At 40.8% G+C, this 27,491-nt stretch overlaps 1 protein-coding gene across 1 annotated transcript in view; it reads right to left on the bottom strand.

Annotated features, from left to right (window-relative positions):
- Positions 1 to 13,354: 13,354 nt before the first annotated feature.
- The window catches only part of SPATA18 (spermatogenesis associated 18), a 36,305-nt gene continuing 22,168 nt past the window's right edge, over positions 13,355 to 27,491 (bottom strand). Inside the window, exons 6-13 of the mRNA XM_041726656.1 lie at positions 25,966 to 26,217; positions 24,087 to 24,357; positions 22,181 to 22,339; positions 21,019 to 21,194; positions 18,136 to 18,259; positions 16,397 to 16,480; positions 13,858 to 13,903; positions 13,355 to 13,550 (exon numbers count right to left, since the gene is read on the bottom strand). Of these exons, the coding sequence (XP_041582590.1) occupies positions 13,543 to 13,550; positions 13,858 to 13,903; positions 16,397 to 16,480; positions 18,136 to 18,259; positions 21,019 to 21,194; positions 22,181 to 22,339; positions 24,087 to 24,357; positions 25,966 to 26,217 (1,120 nt within the window). The 3' untranslated portion in view covers positions 13,355 to 13,542. The remainder of the gene's footprint in view (positions 13,551 to 13,857; positions 13,904 to 16,396; positions 16,481 to 18,135; positions 18,260 to 21,018; positions 21,195 to 22,180; positions 22,340 to 24,086; positions 24,358 to 25,965; positions 26,218 to 27,491) is intronic.

Here is a 27,491-nt window from a genome sequence, read left to right as displayed (position 1 = left end):
GTAATTTTGTCTGATACAAGAAATTTTCTATCTTGGGTTTAGTTTGGTTTCCAATGTGATTTACTGAAAAAATATTGACTACAATGAGATTCTCTCATCAAAACCCAGAGATAGTAGCCATGTACTGAGCTTGTCTGTATTCACAGCACGCATCCAGAACCCAGGAGACTGCACTATCAGTATTATCCTGTCTTTACTTAAAATGCTGACACTTTGTTCACCATAGTTTTTTTCTTCATTAACTTTGATTTTTAAGTGAAAGGGAATAAAGGGGAAAGGAGAGAAAATGAGTGGGAAATATCAGAAAGAGAGACAGAACATGGAAGACTCCTAACTCTGGGAAACTAACTAGGGGTGGTGGAAGGGGAGGTGGGTGAGGGGTGGGGGTGACTGGGTGACGGGCACTGAGGGGGGCACTTGATGGGATGAGCACTGGGTGTTATTCTATATGTTGGCAAATTGAACACCAATAAAAAATAAATTTATGATCTTAAAAAAAAGGGAAAGGAGAGAAAATGAGTGAAAATATCAGTGAGGAAGACAAAACATGAGAGACACCTAACTCTGGGAAATGAACAAGGGGTAGTGGAAGGGGAAGTGGGCGGGGGGTTGGGGTGACTGGGTGACGGGCATTGAGCGGCACTTGGAGGGATGAGCACTGGGTGTTATGCTATATAATAAATTTATTTTTTTTAAATTTCGATTTTTAAAAATATCACATTAAAATATTTTAATATATATATTTTTTAATTTTTATTTATTTATGATAGTCACAGAGAGAGAGAGAGGCAGAGACACAGGCGGAGGGAGAAGCAGGCTCCATGCACCGGGAGCCCGACGTGGGATTCGATCCCGGGTCTCCAGGATCGCGCCCTGGGCCAAAGGCAGGCGCCAAACCGCTGCGCCACCCAGGGATCCCTCATTAAAATATTTTATTACTGAGGGGTTTTTGTTACCCAGTGCAACCATATTACTTGCTAGATAGACCCTAGTCCAGATCCTGGTGCGTACTGCTCTTCCTAATGAATCTCAGAAGAAATGCAGAAGCCCTGTTTGAAGAATGCAGTTTATATTCCCTCAGCAGGGGAACGGCAAAAATGGTTCTGACAGTGTCTTATATGAGTCTTTCCAAGAACTTTGAAGATGCCATTAAACCGGTGCTACTGCTTCCTCTTCTCCCCAAGGTTCGATGCATAGTGTTGGGCAATGCACAATTCTAGGGGACATTGTTCTCATCATAGCCCAATCAGTGCTCTGCAGTGCTGCCCACTGTCAGTCCACAAGCTGTTGGTCCTCGGTCCACCATTAAATAAAGAGCTTGCATCAGAATTTAAAACAACTGTGTCCCTAAGCACACTGGTTAACTCTTTTTTCTTTTTTTCTTCTTCTTCTTTTTTTTTTAAATAGCAAGACTTTGTCCTTGAAGGAATCGGTGCATTGATTTACATTCTGGCCCAAGTTCTCTGAAGACGGGGACTGTGAGTAGCAGTAGTCCAAGTGACAGGAGCTCCTCAGACCATGGAAAGCAAAATGTGCACAGCTGAATGTGGACTTTCTGTTTTCACCTCTCCTGCCTTCGTGATAGATGCATCTCCAATAGCAAAACCTGTTCAACCTCTCCCTCAATCCTCACCCTCTTTTCCTAAGATCTCCAACATTTGCAACGTTCCCTTTCCCCTTCCTGGATTGCTTGTGAGGTAAAGGTTACAGGACACGGTTCTGGTTAAAAGAGAAAGCTACCTTACCCAGGAGGACTTCCACAATCCTGACACCCATACACAGCATCTATTTGTTAAAATTAAATATAAATAATGTAGAAGCTTTACTACACCGAGTAAGAGTTTCCTTTCTTTCAGCCAACCAGTCACATTATCTTAAACTGTTATATCTTTGGAGATGCCAGAAGAATTGGGGTTGGAGGCTCTTTCCCAAAAGTCTAACCTGGAGGTGCAGAGCCTAAAGAGCTGGGTGAAAGCCTCAGTGAGAAATTGGGGAAGAGGAAATCCTTTGTCCATTTTTGCTCTAAGACTAGTATTTTAACTTAAACTTTGGTGCGTGGCCATTGGCAGAAGGGATATTTAACTTATCAATTCACTGACTGTAAGGATATAAATTTAAAGATCGATGTTCTCTGACAAAGTATCTGGTTAAAAAACAAAATAGAAAAAAAAAATCAGGCTTGGAGAAGCCAAAATGGCAATCTTCATTTTTGACAGGAAACATCTCTGCTTCTGAGACGTGATTTTAAAGGAAAGAAAATAGTTATTTAATATTAAACATTTGTCTTCCTTTCATACGGAGTTGTGGCTTTTCAAACACTAGCAATATTATTCCGCTGAGTCTCTGCAATTTCTTAAGATAGTTTCTTAGCAATATTACTCCATCTTCCAGGTGAAAACTAAAAGATTTGCTTAGAATAACCCTAAGAGATGAGCACTGGGTGTTATTCTGTATGTTGGTAAATTGAGCACCAATAAAAAATACATTTATTATAAAAAAATAAAAAATAAGAAATAAAAAATTTCAAAGATAAATAAATTAATTAAAAAAAAAGAGTAACCCTAAGAGTTTCTGAAACTGAGCTCCCTGGGGATTTGGGGCCATGGGAAATGTTAATAATTTGAAAAATATTGGGCATCACAGAAGATCATTAAAGAAACTAAGTTCTCCTCTTCCCTGTTTAAAAGCAAAGAGCTTTGTTTAAAACATTTATTAACAAACTGAATTATATCTTAATAAGAACTCTTGGTTGACAGGGTGATGGTGTTAGGTTGCATAAGAGGATTTTAAAATTAACACACACAAATTTTGTTCTCGCTGAGGAATTGCTTACGGGGCCTTGGGTATTAAATGTCATATCCTTTATTAGGTATAATGATATAGTTATTAAACACTCACATTTTCTATCATACTCTTTGGATTTTATGCCTGGCTATCCTCCATTAATTTAAGTATTCTCCAAATTTATGGAGAGCTGTAAAACTAGTAATTAACTTATAGATTTTATCGAAGGAATTGCTATTTATTTCCCAGTTTGTCTTACCACCACTGGCATCCTCTCACTTCTTAAGCAACATTGCCATCTCGTGGCTAAATCCATAACTTCCCAGGGAAAAACACCAAGCCTAAATGAACTAAAGAGACCCAGAAAGCACCAAAGATTAGACTCGATTTACATCCCTAGAATTTCCTCCAATTGTGGATCGACTTGGTTAGGGAGGGAGAAATCATCTCAAGAAATTTTACAACTTGGGGCACCTGCGTGGCTCAGTGGCTGAGCGCCTGACTTTGGCTCAGGTTGTAATCCCGGGGTCCTGGGATTGAGTCCCACATCGGGCTCCCGGCAGGGAGTCTGCTTCCCCCTCTGCCTATGTCTCTGCCCACTGTGTGTGTCTAAATTTTACAACTTTAGTTTCCAATAATCAGTGCTGTTTTGTCTTACCACTATTTGGCTCTTCAATGAAGAAAAGCTGAATTCAGGCAAGGAAAACTTCAAAAAAGAAAATAACTATCATTTCTGCCAAAGCATCTCCACTAGAACTATTAGCCCACGCATTTCAAATCCTGGCACATTCAAACTGAGGTTACACTTGGCCCATCTGAATCAATATTTCTTCTCTGGAGCTAGTTTAGAACCTGCTTTTCAACTCAGACACTGTCTTGATGAGAGAGTCATCAGGCTCTAAAAAGAAAAGAAGACGTGCTTCGGTTTTCATGAATGGAAGTTGAAACAGGTTCACTAAAAAAAAAAAAGAAACAGGTTCACTTCCAATCTTCTCTTTGGGTCATTTGGGACTTTGCAAAGAAAACTGAAAGAGTCAAATTTCTCTCCTCTGTTCAATGTTTGGGAAAATCCCAGTGGAGGTAGGCCATCTGTGAGGTCTAATATTTGGATGTCAGTTGCACTCTGTTTTTGATTTTTCTCTAGAGACTCATATGAATAATCATAAAGATGTTCTATGTCTGAAACATCCAGGTGACTAGCTGCATTTGGCAGACAATCATGACGAGGCAAACTATGGCCAATGGGGACTCATTCTTCTAGGACTCTCTCAGTTACATACAGTGAACATAGATCTACAGGGTTGAAGGAAACAACTTAGGAGTTTGGTAAGAAATACACTTTCTGACAACTCAACAAGGAAGCTATCCAAACATGAAACACAAGAGAGGACAATTTTAACCTCTAGGGAAGAAAAATAAAATTGCTCTTCTTTTTCATCTTTTCCTTTCATTGAAAATCTAACTGTATAGCCCATAATTGGCCATATTTTTATACGTGTGTGCAGAAAAAGAATGAATGTGCTAAATTTCCATAATTTACCTATCACTGGAGTGACAAATAATTTAAAAATCTCAGAGGTTTTGAAATAAATACATTATTTTCCATTTAGAAAGTTAAGGACAGCATAATACGTGCAATAAATTATTTCTGTAATATTTTGCTTATGGATCATTAGAGCCAGATATAGACTAGTGTTTTTCAAACTTGTCTGCTGATATTAAAAATACAGATGCCCCTGGAGATTCTGATTCAGACACTTGGACAGGAGCCCAACAATCCATCTCTGATAAACATGCCATGTGATTTTCATCATCAAACAAATTTGGGAAATACTAGTCAACATTTTTATTGAAGCGACTTAAGAAACATAGACATGACCACTGTTCAGACTCACTGGAAAAATCATTTTAAGAATTGATTGTCATTTTTAATAACCCAAGTATTCCAAATTTTAGAAAATAATTATTTGAAATTTTCGTAGAAGTAATGCATTGTATGAATCAGGATATGTGCATCTTTATATGGCACGCTAGTCAGTGTTTTAATTTTAAATAATATCCACTTGTCTCTCTCATTGATTCGTAATGTCATTAAAGTTTAGGTGCTTGTTTTTAAGAAGTATAAATGCATATGCATTAGGGATATTACCTAGGAAAACTGAAACTCTGATAAAGTAAAAGGGAACGAGAGAGAAAATAGAAACGAAGCAGCAAAAGCATGACATGGTCAGAGATTTAAGGAAAAACACAAATACTAGAAAAGACTCCCGGGCATTGATATGGGGCTCAAGGGAATTCTATTTAATGATACCATTGATAGAAGGGAGAAGAAAATAAGACAAAGGAAAAGAGAAGCAGAGATATAAAGAGTAAAGATGGAGGCACCTGGGGGGCTCAGTCCATTAAGCGTCTGACTCTTGATTTCAGCTCAGGTCATGATCTCGAGGTCGTGAGAAGGAGCCTCAAGTCAGGCTCTGCACTGGGTGTGGAGCCTTGTTGAGATCCTCTCTCTCCCTCTCCATGTGTCCCCCCAAAACTTATGCTCTCTCTCTCTCTCTCTCTCTCAAAAAAAAAAAAGGCAATAAATAAGAGATTTCCATTTAGGTATTTATTTATTTATTTATTTAATAATAAATTTATTTTTTATTGGTGTTCAATTTGCCAACATACAGAATAACACCCAGTGCTCATCCCGTCAAGTGCCCACCTCAGTGCCCGCCACCCAGTCACCCCATCTCCCACCCACCTCCCCTTCCACCACCCCTAGTTCGTTTCCCAGAGTTAGGAGTCTTCCATGTTCTGTCTCCCTTTCTGATATTTCCCACTTATTTTTTCTCCTTTCCCCTTTATTCCCTTTCACTATTATTTATATTCCCCAAATGAATGAGACCATATGACGTTTGTCCTTCTCCGATTGACTTATTTCACTCAGCATAATCCCCTCCAGTTCCATCCACGCCGAAGCAAATGGTGGGTATTTGTCATTTCTACTGGCTGAGGAATATTCCATTGTATACATAAACCACATCTTCTTTATCCATCATCTTTCGATGGACACTGAGGCTCCTTCCACAGTTTGGCTATTGTGGACATTGCTGCTAGAAACATCGGGGTGCAGGTGTCCCGGCATTTCACTGCATCTGAATCTTTGGGGTAAATCCTCAGCAGTGCAATTGCTGGGTCGTAGGGCAGGTCTATTTTTAAGTCTTTGAGGAACCTCCACACAGGTTTCCAGAGTGGCTGCACCAGTTCACATTCCCACCAACAGTGTAAGAGGGTTCCCCTTTCTCCACATCCTCTCCGACATTTGTGATTTCCTGCCTTGTTAATTTTCCCCATTCTCACTGGTGTGAGGTGGGATCTCATTGTGGGGGTTTTTTTTTTTTAGAGGGTTTTGTTGTTTTTTTTTTAATTTTTTTTATTATTTATGATAGTCAGAGAGAGAGAGAGGCAGAGACACAGGCAGAGGGAGAAGCAGGCTCCATGCACCGGGAGCCTGATGTGGGATTCGATCCCGGGTCTCCAGGATCGCGCCCTGGGCCAAAGGCAGGCGCCAAACCGCTGCGCCACCCAGGGATCCCCTCATTGTGGTTTTGATTTGTATTTCCCTGATGGCAAGTGATGCGGAGCATTTTCTCACATGCGTGTTGGCCATGTCTATGTCTTCCTCGGTGAGATTTCTCTTCATGTCTTTTGCCCATTTCACGATTGGATTGTTTGTTTCTTTGCTGTTGAGTTTAATAAGTTCTTTATAGATGTTGGAAACTAGCCCTTTATCTGATACGTCATTTGCAAATCTCTTCTCCCATTCTGTAGGTTGTCTTTGAGTTTTGTTGACTGTATCCTTTGCTGTGCAAAAGCTTCTTATCTTGATGAAGTCCCAATAGTTCATTTTTGCTTTTGTTTCTTTTGCCTTTGTGGATGTATCTTGCAAGATCATGGATTGAAAGAATTAATATTGTGAAAATGTCAATGTTACCCAGGGCAATTTACACGTTTAATGCAATCCCTATCAAAATACCATGGACTTTCTTCAGAGAGTTAGAACAAATTATTTTAAGATTTGTGTGGAATCAGAAAAGACCCCGAATAGCCAGGGGAATTTTAAAAAAGAAAACCATAGCTGGGGGCATCACAATGCCAGATTTCAGGTTGTACTACAAAGCTGTGGTCATCAAGACAGTGTGGTACTGGCACAAAAACAGACACATAGATCAATGGAACAGAATAGAGAACCCAGAAGTGGACCTTCAACTTTATGGTCAACTAATATTCGATAAAGGAGGAAAGACGATCCACTGGAAGAAAGACGGTCTCTTCAATAAATGGTGCTGGGAAAATTGGACATCCACATGCAGAAGAATGAAACTGGACCACTCTCTTTCACCATACACAGAGATAAACTCAAAATGGATGAAATATCTTAATGTGAGACAAGATTCCATCAAAATCCTAGAGGAGAACACAGGCAACACCCTTTTTGAACTCGGCCACAGTAACTTCTAGGCTTCTTATTTAAATAGGAACTTACTTATTGGGGAAAAGTCTTAATAGGTGATAAAATGAAGATTCTTCTTTCACTTGTAAAAGTTAAGAAAACGTAACTCCCAATGGTCAGCAGCATTTATTCTAAAAAACAACAAATAGGTTCTAAAGAGGCATTTCCTAAAATGGGTCTTCTAGAACAATACCTTTACAAGAGCACCATGAAACAAGGGTCTCATGGTGAAATAAATTTGCAGGTGCTGTATATGACATCCTCCCTGACGTTTCCCATGAACAGCAGGTGATGAAGAGCTCTTCAGGGTTTGGCAGCAAATATCGGTTCAACTCAGCTTTTAACACCTTTTTCCAAATGGACAGGGCCACAGAATACTTTATTTTCCCCACCCCATGTCTTATTAACATCCCACAGACTCAGTGAAGAGAGGGTGGGCTTAACATGAGAAAATGTGGCTTTGAGCTTTTGCTCCAACATTTACTAGCCTCATGACCTGGGATTAGGTTACTTAACGGCCTAGAGCCTTCGCTTCTCCATCTGTAAAATAGGTTTAATAGCACTGAGTGCTTACCACAATGTCTGGCATACATGAAATGTCAGTTTAAGTACGTGTTATTAGTGTTCCACAGACAATTTTCTGGGAAACTTAGGGTCTTCTTAAGCCTTCTGTCAAATTATCAATATAAAGGAATATTTAAAAAAATAAATATTGAATTACACCATCGCTCTTAAAACATCCAGGAGAAATTTATTTTTCTAATCAAGGAAAACCCCCCCAATGTTTCTTTTTCTTTTCCTCTCTACCCACTGACCCCCTCCTTTTTATTTTGTTAGGCAATTTCAAATCAAACCAAGAAAGGTCAGTGATTTGCAGCAACAAGCTAGAGTATGCAAGCAGATGGATCTTGGATCAAAGGTAACCGTTTTCTAAGTCTGTTCAGGATTCTGTAACAAAAATACCATAGAGTGGGTACTTTAGACAACAAGCATTTATTTCTTGTAGTCCTGGAGTGCAAGATTAGGGTGCCAGCAGATTTGGTGCCTGGTGAGGACCCACTTCGTCCTTCATCCACAGCTGTCTTCTTGCTGACGAGGTGGGAGGGATGGGGGATCGCTCCCGGACTTCTTTTATAAGGGCACCAATCCTATTCATGAGGGCTCCACCCAAATGACCTAATCACCTCCCAAAGGCCCCCACCTCCCAATACCAACATTTTGGGGATTAGGTTTCAGCATATGAATTTGGGGGGAGACAAATGCCCAGTCTGTAGCAACCATTTCTAAAGTGAAGCTGCCTTTTAGAAAGAGAGCACTCTGGCCAATAAGACCGCTCATACCAAACACAGCAGTAGAAGAGGTAAATGCTGGTTTTCATGCCTTCGACCACCCCAATCAAAAGGAAAAATCTTGGCATTATATAACCTGCCAACACCCCACCAGTCGCATACTCAAGGCCCTCCTCGTCTGTCCCCCTATCCATATGACTTTCAGGAAAGAATCCAAAACCTCATTGGGACTCTGGGGTTACTGCTCCAAGTTATGCACATTTGCTTTCTGGCATCCTTAAGAGTCTTCAGTTTGAGTAAAGTTCTAAAACTGAAATGTCAAGAATCTGCCAATAAAGTGCAAGTAAGTAGGGAAGCCTTGCCAAGAGGGTTCCTAAAATGCTTCCGTGGAAAGTAGATTCTTCAGTCTTGACATGTCTTCTCTGGTTCTGATTCATGCCTCTTTCTAAGGGTGAGTACAAGGCCCTTTATGTCCTCCGAAACACTTCCGGTGTATTATTTTAAGCTGCATGTGTATCTCCTCGGGGTCATTCCCATTATACGTTACATGAAGCTGGGAAACCTCCCTCAATAAGTTAATACTGGGTGCTACATCTAGGCTTCTAGGTGACAGTACCATGGAAGATTGATTCAACCCACTATCAACATCATGGACTTAGGATGATCTCCCAAACAAGAGGTTATCTTGCACCATCTTTCAGAGAGATCACAGACCCATCCCATGTACATGCTGCCAAGGACGATTAAACACATTCTCTTCACAACTGAAAGTCTTGTTCACCATTATATTCCCAGGGCCTAACACAGTGCCTGGCACACCATTCGACAAGCATCGGCAAGTGCTTCTTAAGTGAAGGAATGATGAAACAACTAACATTTCCATTCTGCCTTCAACTTGTGACTCACTCAGCTGAGGCAATCCTAAACCCTCTTATTCTGAAGACATGGCTTGGAAACTTGTTCCCTGGTCTAAGAAGATAGCACTAAGTAGAAGAGAAATGTAAGACCCCACCCCAGCATCCCAAGAGCTGATATCAATCACTAAAGGGTTTGATTCATCGAGTGGTACTCAGGATCTTCTTCTGTCCATTGTCCAATTACTTCTAAATAAATATATACTTCTAAAATATATCTCACATCACATTTCAATACATTATTTTGGTTGTAGCACTAAAATTGTGGTTTAAACTCTATTGAAATAAATCTATTACATACCCATTTGTCATCTTCTTTTGTTCACCCAATAGAAAATAGAGTTCGCTGCCCAATTTTGATATACTAATTGCCAGTGATACTATGGAAAGTATAATATTCATGCTGGCACCTGGTGGGCAATTTTTTAAGCATAAAATTGTCCCATTGCCTTTCATTTTGAAATAAGAAAATTAGTTCCTGCTTTATTTTCAAGGCCCCCGTTCACTCACTGTATTAAGGCCAACACACTTCACTGCTTTGGTATTTAAATGGCATACACCGAATGTCACTTACCCATATGGTTCCTGGGCTCACATTTCAGTGACCTAATGCAGTTTGCAATACTAGCTTCTTAAAAGCTCCATAACACTTTGCCCTTAATTATAGGTGTGATATTATCTAAAGTCAGACTACGAAGAAATGTCTCACTCAACCCAAACTTTATAGAACACTGTTGGCAGCAATTCACCTCGTGAAGGATGTGGGGTGCCTAGAAATGAATTATAATGGTCTGCAAATTGCCCTGGAGCTTGGGAATATAGCAGGTGGAGCACACAGCTGTGGTAATGGGAAGTGTCAGATCTGATCTTAGGAGTTCCTTCTCCCTCATTTTACTACTAATGATCCCAGGATCATAGGTTTAGTGGATACTTGTTAAGATTGAGTGATTCACCTGTGAATGACATAACTGAGTTACACTGAGTAACATTCTCTTATACAGTTCATCACATTTTTCCTACTGCCTGGCATAACTTCCTTATATTTGCCTTCCCAATTAATGTATTTAAATTCTTCAACTGATATGCTGTGCTGATGTCATTTTTGTTTCTGTCTTCCATCATTATCTGCTCCCTATGACAAGAAAATCACCAAAGAATGCAACTGGACATGACATTAAGCTCCCCGAGGGCCAGAACCATGTCCACCACTATATCCCAAGTAGTAGGTACTGAATCTAGCACACTGGAGGGACTCACTGAGTAAGTATTCACGAGTGTATGAATGAATGAACCAATAAGCAAATGAAATGATGTTATAGGCTATGACAGAAAAAAAAAAGAGTAGATTGATATTCTGAACGAAAAGGCCTTGGAAGAAGATTGCATGGTGTATCGGAGGAACAGCTTCCTTACATATAAGTTGAAGACATGCCTGAATTTGCTGTAGGAGTAACTAAAATAATGTAAGTGCAAACTCCACAAAAATGGTAAAGCACTACTCACAGTATCTTGAATGTGATGACAATGGATTGTGAATAAAATTAACTAAAATTGGCAGTTAAACTACAGCATAAAATTGCAGCAACCACAAGGTCAACCCCACAAGGTCCCAGGGGTGGGAGTCCAGATTTACTGAATAAATTTTTGGGCCTGGTTCAGACCTTACAGAATGGAGATGGGCAAAGGATATCGCTGAAGGTGGGGATCTGGAAAGAAAGCATCTCAGTGCAAAGAACCTGCAGATAGAGAAGCACTCTTTTTCTTGATTTTATTATTAGATGTTAGGCCAATAATATAAAAATTGACATTTACCAGTTTACAAAGTAAGAGTTTTTCATATTTCAAAGTTACTAAAGTTAAGGTGCATGCCCAGATGAGATGAGTATAGGTCAGTCTCCTTGGCTTTTGTAGATCCTTCCCCCAAATTATTCTAGATTCTTCACCATTTCCTGTGTGGTTACAGTTCAAATTAGAGACTTGAGAAATGACAAGTGTTCAGACAGGGTACAGAGCAAATAAACTGAGGCTATGTGTGAACATTTTCCAAATCAGGGCTGAGTTTTACCCCGTTCAATTCCTAAAAATGAATTCTCATTGCTTAGTGAGATCTTAGAAAAGGTCTTTTAACATATAACACAAAGTAATAGTTGCATGGTTTCAACGTACACCAACTTTTCCAGGGATGCACTTACTATGCAGATCAAGGCATGACTATGTTTTTTGTTCAAAACTCTATAAGGAGTTGTCCACCATTTCGGAATATCATACCCAATGCTGTTTGTGATGTTGCCAGTCGAATACATATGGATCTGCACTTGTCACTCAAGACTCTACATACAGGTGTAAGCAACTAGTGACTTAATTTGACCTTCTTGGATGGCAATACCAAAGCCTTTTTACTGAAATGCATGTTATTAAAAACTGCTTTCCCTTTTTTTCTGCTTTGTATTAAAATCAGGATACTAAGCTCATTATCTAAAAGCCTATATGCATTTGGATCGTATTAACATTGAATTCTATTTCAGAATGACCAGAATATTTGCCATAAAGGGGCACTGAATCTGGCAGCGTTGGGAGAATGACTAGTCTCACCCAACCTCCACACTCTACAACGAAACTGAGACTCAGAGAGGTGAAGTCACTTGCTCAAGGCCACAAAGCAAACTGATGACCAAGTCAGAGCTGGAAATACCCAGACACCAAGGCCTCCCCAAAGCATGCTGCCTCCCCTTCATGTGATGACTGCGTAAGAATACACAGAGGGAGAAAAATTAACCTCATGCTTCAGAATGAGTTATGACCATTAGACCCAAGGGGGCAGGGATGGAGGAGGTCACTCCCACCTCCATCTACCAACACAAGGGACAGGATGCTTTAGGGTTTTTTTTGCTTTGGGCTTTTTGTTTTTTGTGTTTTTCACCTAAAAAAACATCAGGTGCTAGTTTGGCACTGAGTTTATCCAGAAAGAGCTGTGGCCAATTCAGAGTTCCTCTCTAAAAGGCACATAGCAAAAACAGTCGTTTGTGAAGCTTGTGTTTAAGGCCACATCAAAGTGTGTGTGAGGTGGGGGTGAGGGGCGTACAACACATTGCTTATCTTGGGAAAGCTACATTCCATTATTGCATAGAACTTGAATTTTTTCAGCAGTCCTTCACAGTAATCAAGGTATATTCGCTCAGTTTAAAATCAATAGATGGTACCCCTAGTTTTAAACCTTGAGTTTAAGTATTTTTAATCAGATGCAGTTCTTAGGACATCTAACTAGGGGGAACATGTCCAAGTCACTTCTATATTTAACATGTACCTTAAAACTGCACGACACATTCCCACAAGATAAACACAAGGCAATTGCCATTGATCTCAAAGCTGGCTTCTAGCCAAATCACTTCGCATTTATGAAGCAACAACATTCTCGCAGGTAAGTAGCTTTGGCATTGGAACCCAACTAAAATCAAACTGGGCATCCACAAAGTAGGAAAAGACAAGCAAGCCCATGATCTATAATCTCTGCAATCATCGCCATCTACCTGTAGCCTGAAGTCACTGCTACCACAAATTCCCCAGCCTAGGATTAGAGCTGTCCTCCAAACAAAAGAAAATTAAAACACTCAACATCATTTTCTAGCCTTAAGCCCATACCAGCAATTACAATATTTATGACCAATCTGTAAACTAAACTGGCTCTGTCTTTTGAACCCCACATGGTAAAGATCTTCCACTTTAGTTTGTATGGTTGCCCTAAAAAGCCCTAGTCTCTGAAGATTAAAACCCTGAACCTCTGTGATGGACTTTGCTTCAAATGAATATGATCCTAAACACCTATGCAATCGTTTTTATCAAATTAATGGAATTTGTATCTATAAAATAAAATAAAATGCAATATGTCTGAAGTTACAAGCACGCTAAGCCAAAACATTTAACTCTCTGTGTGGAGTGATACACAGAATTGCGTTTTCACATTATCTTAAGTGAGTTCTGAGGCAGGCAGAGGAGATAGAGATGCTGGGAAAGTTGGCTGTTGCAGATGTACTGTGGCAAAGGAACATGTCGGGTGGCCTTAAAACCCTAGGGAGAAAAACAGACAGTTTGGGTTTATGGTCACTTTCTTAGCCTTTCTTTTGGAAGGACCTAAATGAAACTAGGGTGGTCAAGCTGGGTTTATAGGGATAAAGCCTCTCAAGTGGAGGCTCCTCCTGGGTCACCCATGGGACTTGCCATGCATCAATGAGAAGGCCCAGAAATGAAAGGTGTGAGATGGAAGTTAGAGATGAGTTCCCTGGGAGGCAAAACATTCATTTTGGTCCCCAGTGCTGAGTGCTAAAAAGAGCATTAAAATGCAGAAAATTTGTTCCAGCTAAAGCATCCCACTTACTTGGCAATCCACATCTTATTGGAGAAGGGCTCCGGCTTCGAGATATCTGGAAAATATAAAAGAGTAATGTGAATGACACAGTAGGGGAAGCTCAAAGAATGAATCCCTGTGACATTTTATTCTAAAACCACTTAGCTATTTGTTCTGAGGCACTCTGGAATGATGACATCACATCTAAGGCAGAACAATTCAATTCCTTTTATATGCCCTGAAGTATGTGGGCACTCAATTTGGTTTAAATTATGTCATTCATTAAAATCTGGGCTCAGTGGCCTAAGTGTTTTTGTTTGTTTGTTTGTTTGTTTGTTTGTTTTAATGGTGCCTGAAGACTTTGAGATTGGATGCACAGTGGCCATACTGAATTCAATGCTTTCCAGAAAGTAATTATTAGTGGTAGTACAATGAACTAATTCAAGCTAAAATGATCAAATACTCTCTATCAGATTCTTATATGAATCCTGTCATGTGTCCGAAACCCTGTCCTATTAAGGAGGGTCACTGGGAAGCCAGGAAAGAATCACTTTCCAAATCTCACATTTGCTTTCACTAAGCAAAAGCCACCACCTATACTTATAAACGTGTTACAGCTCAGAAATAAGTGACTAGAAGCAATATTCTTGCTCTGAGCTTTCAAAAACTTTATATAAATAGACACTAACAAAGATGAAAAGCTGTTCTGGATGCATCAAGACCTCAAATGCCAAAATCAGACTAACTATAAATATTTTTATTTTATTTTCCAGGTGTACCCAGTCATTGTAAGGAGAGGATGGTGGAAAGGGACAAAGTTGGCAACAGTCTCACCACTAATAATGTATTTTAGGGGCGCCTGCCTGGCTCAGTTGATAAAGCATGTGACTCTTGATCTCAGGTTCACGAGTTCAAGCTCCACATTGGACATGGAGCCTACTTTCTTTAAAAAAAAAAAAAAAAAAGAATATATTTTATTCTCATCTAAAGTTGAAATTATTTGGTTCTCCTTAGGCACAAAGCAGGAAAGAGAAAGGAGGGGTGGGAAACATGCATAAGGGCTTTATGTGAGGGATACTGTCCACCAACAAGCCACCCAGTGAGAGTCCAGAGGAAAAATTTGCCACGTCTGTAAGCACGATAGGTGTCTGATATTGGTTTTTGATAAGCCATGTCCTCTTAGAATAAGGAGATTGTGATTCTTCCAGGATAAAATTCTCAAGATTTCCTTTTTTACTTATAAGTCCATTAAATGCTCTATCCTTTTGCTTCTATCCACTGTAAATACTTATTCATGAATATGGATAAGTGAGTTATATTAAAATTGCCAAGAGCAAAAGATCTGTGTCAGATACATGCCTTTTCGATTCTCAGGCCATTTCCTTTTTCTGGATATTCCTTCTCAGTTTCCCAGCTCATTGAAATTCCACGCATTCTAAAAAGCTAGATCTAGTACCAACTCGCCCACCTCACTACAAGTCCAGAAAGAATCCCTACCTCCTCGCCTGGCTCTAGTCCTTCGCGCATCTGGTATGGATGGTGGCATATACTGCACTCAGTTACTTGGTTTAAATCATATTGATCTTCCTGTATGGAAAACCATTCAAGGAAGAGACCATGTTTTCATCATTGTTGTGTCCCCCCTCCAAATCTAGCATCCATCAGAAAAGGAAGGAATAGTTGATAAAGATCATGCTGAAGTAATAGGTGCTCACTAAACTCAGAAAAGTAGATCTTATTAATGGAAGGTGGGGGGCAGTTGGTTTTGGTTTTGTTTTACAGAAGGAGTTTCAGAAGTTTATAGCTAGAGCTGCATTACTAGAAATAATTTCAGAGAAGTGGAACCCTGTCAGGTGTGATTCTCCTCCACCAGTCTCCCTAAAACAAGATTGAACAAATATATAATGAATTTTTATTTGAAGGAACAGCAAATTGTTAGTCTATCTGGTGTCCAGGTGTCTTGGTCCAGCCCGGTATTCAAAAGGCATTGACTAAATATTATTTGTTGAATAAATCAACAGTGGTGAATCATAATAATGTTTTTGGTTTTTAGAAGTTTTGGCTGCTATTTTTTTGACAGAGGTATTAATAATTCTCCCAAGAACTCATACACAAGGAGCCCAATGTTGTTCTTCCTACTTTGAAGTGTGGAGGAAAATTAATACCTGCAATGCCCTATATACAGTATTGAAATCCAGACCATTTGAGCAATTTCTCCAAATTCATGAAATAAGTTGAAGAGGAACCAAGGATCTGTGTTTAGATCACTCCCATTCTCCATTCAGAAAACTAGATCTGTTGCCCATTTTCATTCCAAAACAAAAATAAAACTACAAAATATGCAAAGTCTATTATTATTCTTTGAAGTAAGTAAGAAAAACACAACTTTTACTCCCTTCTTCCTAGAATGATAAATTCTTTAGCCCAAGGAAGCATAAAAATCAGTTTGGGGTTATTGCAACAGGTTCTCTTTCTACGTATAGACCTATAATCACCTCTTTTATAGGTGACTACTGGAGATAGAAGTGTCAACTACAAGATGCTTTGTGTAAAATTATTAGATATATACCGTGCTTAAACCAATACGGCTACGGGGGCAGATGGGACTTAAACTCCTGCTTCGACATCGACTTACAGATCGCACTGAATTCCACTAAAAAAAAAAAGAGAAATAGTAGTTTGTGAAAGTTCACATGGCTTAAAACAATATGCATATCCCACAGACCAAGAGGTTTTGCTGATATGACTACACTTGCCCATTACTGGGCATCAATCACCATGGGACACACTCTTCATTTCTTACAGCTGCCCAATATTTGACAATAATTTTAAGGGCACTTCCCATTGCAACAGCTTTGGAATATTCAAATTCTTGGTGCTAGAATATTGTTTTGATGAATAAATTGTTAGAAATCACATTCAAGCATGCAAGTGTCAGAGAATGTAAGCCCCCTGAGAGCAGGGATTTGGATCTCTTTTGTTCATTGCTGAATCCCCAGCACCTAAACTATATATGCTTGGGTCACATATAACAATTGAATAAATAAATATTGTTGAATGAAATGAATTAATGACTGAGGAAGGGAGTGAATAAATAAGTGAATAAAAAACTAGATTCACTATAATGAGATTTTACTTGCAAAATCCTTCTTACAAATTTCCCTTCATTCAGTTTTTTCCTTTATTCCAAGTACTTCCTTTTAGGTTTTTCACATTTTGTCTTGGGAGTTTAAGCTGGGAAAAATGTTGGCAATATGCTTAAGGAGAGGAAGAAGGACGTTAAAATGCCTATTTGACGTAGAATACATGAATAGTGGCTATTTCCTCTCTCTCCCTGCCGAATTGCACTACAGAGACTCTACAATTTCAATTTCTTAACAGAAAGTGATAGTTGCAGGAGCAAGAAGCATGTTTTCCGAGCCCATTCATCATAGACAATGTGTGGCTGTCATAGCAACCCAACCTGATTTCTGTGGGTTCAACTTTCACAGCACAAAATATTTTATTGAGATACTGTTCACTATAGTGGGATGTTTAATCTGAAAAAACTCTTAAGTTCTTTTAAAATATGCTGGTCCTGTACTCCCTTACATGTGTGAAATGTTTGCCATTGAAGCACTTTCCTATTTTCTCAAAGAGAACAGGAACTGAGACCAGCCAGATGGTGGCTTTGCACTGGACTGAAGAACTTCCCTTCAGAATTCTCTTAATTATTTCTAGGAAGGGCAGGATAAAAACCCCATTGTGTATATTATACAGAATATTCAAGCCCCCATGGCCGCCCAACCCCCACCACAACACACAGTAATAGACTTTCATACATACAGTCCGTTTTGAAGGCTGCCTAAATTTTACCATGTTCAAAACACATCATACCAAGGAGAGAAAAACAGAGCAAATTCCTCATTTCCCAAAATGGAATTTGTCAGTAAAAATTTGGCCAATTGTATCCTGAAAGTTCATTGATCACTTCCAAATGCTTAGAATCATAGAGGGCTGCCAATAAGATGAGCTCAAGGAGGTTTGCCCTTATAATAGCATATTTCTAAGATGGAGGAAGCAAATATGGCTAGTTCCATCTTATAAATAAAGCCAACAAAGAAGTTAATGCCCCAAAATTATGAAGAATCATGGAAGAATCAAAGAAAAGAATCTCTTTTTCCCAGCAAGTCCCTCTCCTCTCCTTTGTATGAAACGTTATCAAGCAAGTCTTTAGACTTCCTCTATAGAATCTCTGGGTTTATAAATGTTCTCGAACTTGTGAATCAAACACTGGGGATGAATTGTCACTATGCAAGGCCACCGTACAAAAGCCCCTCTCTTGGTGACAGCTTCTCCCTTCATAATGACACAGTCATTCTCCATGAGAGCAGGCCACACATGATAGAAGACCAAGGGAGCAGTGAAGTCAGAGTCATAGCTGCGACGGTACCTATTTTAAACACACAAAAGAACAAAAAAGAGACATTAAGGAATTGATATAGCATAAGAGGAGGACATCAGTGTAAATTTTCATTTTTTATTACACTCAGACTAGATAAGTATGGATCCTGATTGTGTTATTAAAGACATGATTCTGGGCTCTTAGAATAGGAACCAATGATAACACGGACCTAACATGGACTAACATAGAACAAGTCATGTCAGACAAAACTCGGTCCTTTCCTTCTCAGAATTACAAGTTACAGTTCAGGAAACCTGGGTGGCTCAGCAGTTGAGCGTCTGCCTTCAGCTCAGGGAGTGATCCCGTAGTACCAGGATCGAGTCCCACATCAGGCTCCCTGCATGGAACCTGCTTCTCCCTCTGCCTGTGTCTCTGCGCCGCCCCCCCCCCCCCGTATGTGTGTGTCTCTCATGAATAAACAAATAAAATCTTTTTTAAGAATTAAAAAATAAGTTACAGTTCAGGGAAACACGTAAGATGGAGACCATCTGAAGTCCTATAGGCATCCTGAAAGACTTCATATGCTATCTTTATGGGCAAAATAATAGAAAAAAAGGTGGATGATTGACTTAAGTAGGTCGATCAGAAACTGGTTCAATGATCTTATCCAAAGTGAAATAATTAGTGAGTCAATAAGACCTTGAATGAAGGTGCTCTCTCTCAATCTTTTTCTGAGTAACATGTTCATCAATGATCTGTGTGAACTATAGAAAAATCACTCAAAGGCTAGGGATGAGTAGGAAAGAAGAAACAAATGACAGTTTCAAAAAAAATAGCTCAACAGACAAGAACAATAAACTGAATCTAATAGGATACAACATATGTGGATACATATGAGGTCCTAAAATTGAGTCTAAAAAGTGTATAATTGCACAGATAGAGGTGATAAAGGCTTAATCACACAAGCACAAGTAAAAATAACAGGTTTCAGTTGAATTCAAAACAATCAACAACAGTGTTATACATCTGAAAAAAAACACAGAAAACACTGGTACAAATTAGCTGGATTAATGGAGAATAAGAATGGCAAGAGTATTGGTCTCTCTAAGCTGCTCAGTTCAAAGCAGGGGACTACACTCAGTGTGGACACTTAAAAAGGAATACTCAGAAGAGCATGGAGCACAGGCCAAAGAAACTGATCTATCAAGAAGTCTCAAATCCCCTTTACATAGAAAAACCCAAAGCCATGAAGCCAGAAGAAGGAAGATCTGAATAATTGCTTCAAATACATGAAAGGGTGCCAGGGTTTAAAAAAAAAAAAAAAAAGCATTAAAGTTGTTTTGTGAAGTCCTCAAAGTAGAACCAAATAGTCATCATTAGGAACTCTAGATTCAGCTCTGCAGTCTTCCAGATGTACAGGCTACAGAGTGCCCCAAGAAGCAACAGGTTACATCTGATTAAAGTCATGGAAGCAGGATGCCTTCACAGGCCCTCTGTGAAATGTGCAGGTTCCATAAACTAAAGTGGTCACACATTTCTGAGGGGTTCTATGCCTTCTACAAAGGAGAAAGGAATAAAGGAAGAGGGAATAAGATAACATGTTCTGTAAATAAGTCAAAAAGATCAATTGCAGTGTAATGTTTGAATGCCAGCTCTTCCATGAGTGGACACGTTAGGAGCAATGATCTGAAAGAAAATAGAAACAGGGCAATGGCAGGAAAATATGGCAAGCTAAAAGGCAATTGGAAACACCATCAGTGTGAATTGGATAAGCAAAAGAAAGTTATGTAGTCTCTGTCATCAATAGCTTGTAGGGTACTGGGTCACCGCCCCATTAACTCTACAGACTGAACAAACACCAAAAGCTAACATTTCCTGAGAGCTCACTACATGCCAAGCAGGGTCTAAGTACTTTATCTGAATGAAGTCAACTGACCCTCTCCAGCCCTAGGAAACAGGTATCATTATTTCCCCCATCTGACAAAGAGGGAACTAAGCAACAGACAAATTAAATAGCATGCCCCGAGTTACAGAGCTAATTGGCGGTAAAGCTGGGATTTGAACCCAAGCAGCCTGATACCAGAGCCTCAAGCCTCAGAGTGTTCTTAACCACTAGCTTGCCCTCTTCCCAATCATCTCTAGCTGTATCATGAGATCCCATAAAATTTCAGTAAAATGTTTTAAATTAATTTCTTCTAATTCATAAAGGAAACACTTACCATGTAAAAGTTGATAGAAATCTAATGGTCCTAGAGAGTCTAGAGCACACATTCTCAAATGCTTGTGTGATAAGGAACACCTAGGTGTTTGTTAAATGGCAGATTCTTGAGCCCCACCCCAGACCTACTGCATAAAATATCATAGAGTGTGATCCAGGAACCTGCCTTTTTAACAAGATTTGAGTAATTCTGACACAAGTGATCTATATGCCATACTTTGAGAAACATGGTCTAAATAATGCAGTAGAAACCAATAAAAAGTAATACACATTTGTGGGTAGGTAGCATCTTTTTAACAAGTGTTCTAGACAGGCTCCAGGCATTCATTAGTTCTCCCCAAGACCAATGTATTCAATGAAAATGATAACATCACCTCTGAATCACATTTGACTGAGAAAGAAAGTGACCCCAGGCTGGCCTGTGGTAGAGAAGTATAGAGCAGGCCCTGGAAGCCAGGTCCTTTCTGTTGATTTCCCCACCTAGAGTTCTTTTCCCTAAATTGTTTCCAGAAAAGAGAGCAAAGATCATTTATTTAAAAAAAAAAAAAAAAAAAAAAAAACCACCTTAGCTTCTGATCTTGTCTCTTACTTGCAATCATTAAAAATTTCTCCATCTGCCCCAAATGCGATATCTAGGGGTGGGTCTAAAGTCTGCATTGCAAAAGCAATGCAGCATATCTCCTGGATGAAGTCACTGAGGAGACAAAAGTCAACTTCAGGAGGAAATGAAATCTTGGGATTGACATTCATGGCTCGGATTACATCCTGAAAAACAAAAAGATGGCATCGCCTTGTTACCAACCTGTGACAAGAAGCTCTGACACCCAAAGGGGGTTATGACCGGTGAGTGGTGGGGAAGAGCAAATGGGTCAGAATATCATAAACTAGAAAAGCCACACATGTGCTGAAGCGAAAGACTCACTGATGGGAAAGTAGGAAAGATGATGCAGGGGACAAATGGCATGCTAAAAGCCAAGAGAGTCTCCCCCCAAAACTAAAGCAAACACCCTTAGTGGCTTTTATTTATTATTTCCTCATTTTTTCTATTCTAGGCAAGTATAGGAACTCTGTGGGGTCATGACCATTGTTGCTCCCATCTAAAGACTGGAAAACTGGGGCGCCTGGGTGGCTCAGTTGGTTAAGCATCTGCCTTCGGCTCAGGTCATGATGCCACAGTCCTGGGATCCAGCCCCACATCAGGTTCCCTGCTTGGTGGGGGGTCTGCCTCTCTTCTCCTCTTCCCCTCTCCCGGCTCATGCTCACCCACACTCTCTGTCTCTCAAGTAAATAAATAAGTAAAATCTAAAAATTAAAAAAAATTAAAGACTGGAAAACTAAAGCACAAAGGTTAAGTAAATGTGCAAGGTCACATAGCTAGTAAGTGGCACAGCCAGGATGCAAATCTATATTGTCCCTCAAGCCATTGCTCTTAAGCACTATGGCATTCTATCTCCAATCTTAAGAACCCATCTGAGGTGGGCACTTGACGGGATGAGCACTGGGTGTTATTCTGTATGTTGACAAATTGAACACCAATGAAAAATAAATTTATTTTAAAAACCATCTAAAAATAATAAAGGTTCCCCATAAAATGTCTAAGAAATATCCATTAATGACTGCTTATACAAAGTCAATTGGATGCTCCTCCTTTCTGCTATCCCATTACATACAAGAAATGCCGAGCATGGGATTTCTGAATTATTAGTATTCCACGTAAAGAGGAGTAGCAGCAAACCAGTCCCAGCACTTACGTTAACACTGCTTTGGGAATCATATAGATCAAGATGACAAATGATATAATCCAAGACGGCATCCTCAAAGTTATTCGACCCCGCCAGAGATGGTGTCAACGATTTCCTCACACGGATCTTGAAATGTCTAAATGCCATTTTAGCTACATGGAATGCCTCCTGCAGGTAAAAATGCAGCAAATGTATTAGGTAGAAGAAGAGGACGGAAGAGGTCTGAGGCAAGGAATGAAGAAAGACTACTCACCAAAAATTCAACATCGCATGGGTCTTCTGAACACTAAATACGGTTGGTCAAAACTAATTTTAATCTGGGAGAAAACGCAGATCTCAATTTTGAAAAGTACATAAATACATATACAACTATGCATGTTCACTAATTTCAAGACATTTGCTCATTGTTCTGCTAATCCTGAGTGGGGGAGGCAGGACAGTGCAGAGGTTCAAGGAAACAGATCATCTGTGGTTGCATCAACACTTAAAAAGTGCTGGTTAGGAGCACCTGCATGGCTCAGTCAGTCAAGCATCAGACTCTTAATTTTGGCTCAGGTCATGATCTCAGGGTCGTGGGATCGGGTCCCGTGTGGGGCTCCACGCTTAGTGGAGTTTGCTTCTCTCCCTCTTTCTCTGCCCTTCCCCATGCTTGCTCTCTCTCTCTCTCTCTCTCTCTCTCTCTCTCTTTCTCTCTCTCAAATAAGTAAATCTTTAAAAAATAATAATAAAAGTGCTGGTTGATACTATGATCCTACAGCAATGTCATCTTACTGGTCCAGAAATGAAATTATCAGTGTTTATGTTATACAAAGACACTTATCAAGCATCTGGCATGTTCCCTGGCATATATTAATTCAACAAGCATTTATTAAATGTCTGTTATATAGTAGGCACCAAGGAAACTCAGTTACACATGAAAGACATGCCCCTTAAGCTCACAGAACCTTAGCCGACCTCTTAATGAGATAAACCAGGGTTGGCAAACTCTTTTCGCAAAGAGCCAGAGAATAAATGTCTCAGTCTTGCCTAAAATACATACAGTCTCTTGTCACATTTTTTTTTGACAACCATTTAAAAATGTAAAGCCATTCTTATATTCTTAGCTCTCAGGCGGGATTTTTCTTAGAAATACAGGCCAGGACAAGCTCTGGCCCATGGGTCCTAGTCTGCTGACCCCTGAAATAAATGAATACTACAGGATAAAGTTCAGAAGGCTCTGATAATTCTGTTCTCATCCCAGTGGGTTTTGTTTTGTTTTTAAATATGGATTGTTAAATAAATAAATGATTGATTGATTGATTAAAAAATAAAAATAAATAAATATGGATTGTTCTCGTGTCTCATAACGGACCCTTCGTATCTCAGTACGGTACTCACAAAACAAATATCTTTGGCTTTGAGAATTAAGGATTATATATGAGCATCTTCAACCTGCCATACTCAAGGAGCCGATGTACTAGCAGTTTTAGTAACTACTCCTACTTAAATAAACAGAAGAGTTAACACAAGCACAGCCTTCTGAGGTTTTGGAGAATGAGAGGAAATAGCAATCAAACGATAGCCCTAAGCTGCACCATCTCAATAGTGTACGTATGCACACATTGGAGGGTGCAGCACAAATCAACATAGGATACAGGCATTTGAGATAATCCTATACTTATGGATTCATCTGCTATGACAAATGTTTGGTCGATACAAATATTCATAGACACGAGTTGTTCTTGATTGTGAGTAACTGTTCATCCCAAATATTTGTAATGGAAGGAAGGAAGAAGCAAAGAAGCCAAGAGGCAAGGAAGGAAGCAGATGGAAATCCCCCCTCCTCCCTCTGCGACCTCAGGGTCAACGGGTCCCTCCCGGCTGTACTGCTCGGGTCACCCAAGCGCTGTCTGCCCGCAGCACAGGTGTCACCTACCACAGTGGCGATGTAGATGATCCTCTGCACTGTCTCGGCCTTGTCGATGCAGCGCCGCAGCAGGCACTGCGCATCCAGGCGGGCCTGGGAGTAGGCGTCGCTGAAGCGGGACAGGAGGGCAGCCTTGCGGGCCACACTGGACAGTTTGGCATGATTCGGGGACGGGGTCCTGATCTTGGCCACGGCGGTGGAGGGGCTGGTGGACCGGCTGCGGCTCTGGCTGTGGCTGCGGCTGCGAGGGGCAGGGCTGGGCGTCCGGCTCCTGGCTGACCTGTTGGCAAGAACCGGCGGGAGAGGCAGGCTGATGCGCTTCTCCCTCCTCCCCGGCCACCCGAACTGCCAGTGATGCCCATCAGCCGTGCAGGGGAAGCAGGTGCCCCCCAGACCTCTCCGCCAAGCCTCCAGTACATTTGCGGTCAGATACTCTAAATAAGCTTGGGGAACTGGCACCAGGTTATTCTTTCAGCGGCCCTGAGAGCTCAACATTGATCGCTGGCCCTGTTAGGGCTGCGGAGCTCTGAGGCTCAGAAGAGTCAATAGGGTCCCCAAGTAAAGTGGCACTGCTAGCGAGGGCCAGCGTTAAAGAGATCAGTTGACTTCTTACCCCAGCCTTAGGGGTACGAACAGATCACGGGCCATATGGTCTAAACAGGATGACCACTGAACAATGAGAAAGATCTACGTTCTCCTTCTATCGCAGTGGCACCGTTGGCTCGCCTCTCCAAAGCCTAAATTCTCACCCACAATGTGTTCGCCCTATTTCTGGGTGGGAGTGGAGCTAAGAATAGATGTGCAAGTACTGGGTGAATGTAAAGCAGGGTATCAATGAACGGCATCAAAGGCAATGGACGGGGCGCCTGGGTGGCTCAGTGGTTGACCGTCTTCCTTTGGCTCAGGTCATGATCCCGGGGTCCAGGGATCGAGCCCCGCATCAGGCTTCCTATAGGGAGCCTGCTTCTCCCTCTGTCTCTGTGTCTCTAATGAATAAATAAATATTTTTTTAAACAAAAAAGGGCACTGGGCCCCCAAGGAGGGAGGTATAGAAGAAACTATGGAGCAAACAGTAATACAATTGTGGTTTGACAATTTCCAGGGTGCACAAAATACTGCCACCAGGGCCAATTTCCAGCTATTAATGTGACATCACACTGAACTCAGAATTAGGCAGACTTGCACAGAATCGGTCCTTGGGAGCCAGGACAAGCTGGTACCAGCACAACGTGCCAGAGTGACTCCCAAAACCAAGAAAGGCCAACGTGGCATGTAGGGGAATTGGGGACCAGGTGTGGGGGTGGCTTTGATAGCTTGGATCAGGGCATGCTGTGGGGCTGAGGGAGGTGGTGGGTAAAAAGAGCAAGGAAAATGCTCCAAGAGAAACATCCTGCTCTGTCCTCACTTAACTCCGAACGACCTGTCTTAACCTTCTGTCCATCCGTAGAAAGAGATGTCACGAGAACACTACACGCTCCATCAAACGAAATGAGATACAGGAAGTAAAATGACAGGTGGCCATCCCAGAGAGAGGACTCCCAGGCCTCAGAGAACAGGACCCTCATATTATGGAATATTCTCTCAGCATGGCTATGGCGCATGCATGACAGGTGCACCCAGATCTGCTCTCGAGCCAAAGAACCGTCCTCTCCTCTTGCCTAGCTCTCAGTTTCATTCCTTGTACTTCCACGTCAGCCCCAAATTAATTAGTGCCCAAGCAGAAGTATTTTCTCTCTCTAGAAGGGTGCAGTTAGAGAAAATAATCCCTCTACAATTCAACTATTGTGGGGGTTTGGATTCAGGATGTCATTTCACTTTTTTTCCAAGCCACGCTTTTACCACTACTGAAAGGAACTGAAATGAAAAGATCTGTAAGCATTTGTCAGACCTTCCTTGAAGCACAGATTTTTCAGCAGACAAAACAGCTATCTCGTCCTTCAGGGTTCGGAGCTGTTTCTCATAATCAAAAATCACTTCAGTCCGCTGGTCTGGGTTCCTCTTGTCGATGTTTCGCTGGTCCAACTTCCTCTGCTCTGAGGTCCTCGGCTCTGAGGCTCGAGGCTCTGCACCCCGCAGCTCCACACTTTTATGCTCTGTGCTTCTGTGGCGGGAGTCCTCCTGGGCTTGAAGAGATTTAAGCCTGGGCAGAAAACAAAAATTAAGGAGGAAAGAAAAGAGAAAGAGGGAAGAATGGAGGAAAGGTAATAGCAACAACTGGCATATGTGGTAACAGAGGCTACTCTACTTAGCAATGCCGTTACTGCGCTGGAAAACTCACAAGCAACCAACACAAATCAGAAAGGAGCAGATTGCCAGGGTCAGAATGCCACCCATGTCTGCAGCTTGCATGCAAAAAAGGCTCCAGGGGGCACCTGGACGGCTCAGTGGTTGAGCATCTGCCTTTGGTTCAGCTTGTGATCCCAGATGGAGTCCCACATTGAGCTCCCTGTGGGAGCCTGCTTCTCCCTCTGCCTATGTCTCTCCCTCTCTCTGTGTGTCTCTCATGAATAAATATTATCATAAATAAATAAAATATTTTTTAATTATTTTTTTTATTTAAAAAAAATTTTTTGTATTTATTTATGATAGTCACACAGAGAGAGAGAGAGAGAGAGGCAGAGACACAGGCAGAGGGAGAAGCAGGCTCCATGCACCAGGAGCCCGACGTGGGATTTGATCCCGGGTCTCCAGGATCGCGCCCTGGGCCAAAGGCAGGCACTAAACCGCTGCGCCACCCAGGGATCCCCAATAAAATATTTTTTAAAAAAGAAAGAAAAAAGAGAAGAAGGCTTCTGAAAAAGGAATATGTATGCAGATCCTCTAGCAAAAGCAGAGTGGGCCTATAGTCATCCTGGTTTCTATTAGGCTGATCTTAACTGCATAGAACTCTGGAAGCATTTGGCCTTCAAAACCGAGGTCCAGAAGCTGGCCAGAGAAGCAATCTCCTAGCTCTTGGATTCTCTGGACAGATGGAATATGGGAGGAAATGACAATACAGAAGTGGAAGGGTGAATTTATAAAAATAATGTATTCTAGAAAGAAAGCTTCGGAAATAAAATTGTCATCCTTGTAAAGATACAAAAAGGTATGACTCCCTAAAAGATACAAAAAGGTGTGACTCCCTAAAACAGCAAAGCCACACAAAGAGAAAGTGCTGTGATGAAAAGGACAATGATATAAGATGAAAAAATAAGGACTAAGATTAAGGAGGACACAGAGAAGCTAACGATGCAATAGCAGAATTAAAAGCTGCACTGCAAACAGTAAAGAACAGAATCGCTACTACAGGAAATCATCAAATTATAGGATCAAAGAAATTGAGAAGGTCTATCAAGTAGGAAATAAGACATGAACATGACAGTGAGAGTTCTTCTCCTAAGCAGCCTGGGGTGACCTCTGAAAATGGTTCGCTAG

Source organism: Vulpes lagopus, chromosome 12 (assembly GCF_018345385.1).
Source record: "Vulpes lagopus strain Blue_001 chromosome 12, ASM1834538v1, whole genome shotgun sequence".
Taxonomy (NCBI): domain Eukaryota; kingdom Metazoa; phylum Chordata; class Mammalia; order Carnivora; family Canidae; genus Vulpes; species Vulpes lagopus.
This window is presented reverse-complemented; position numbering and strand designations above follow the sequence as displayed.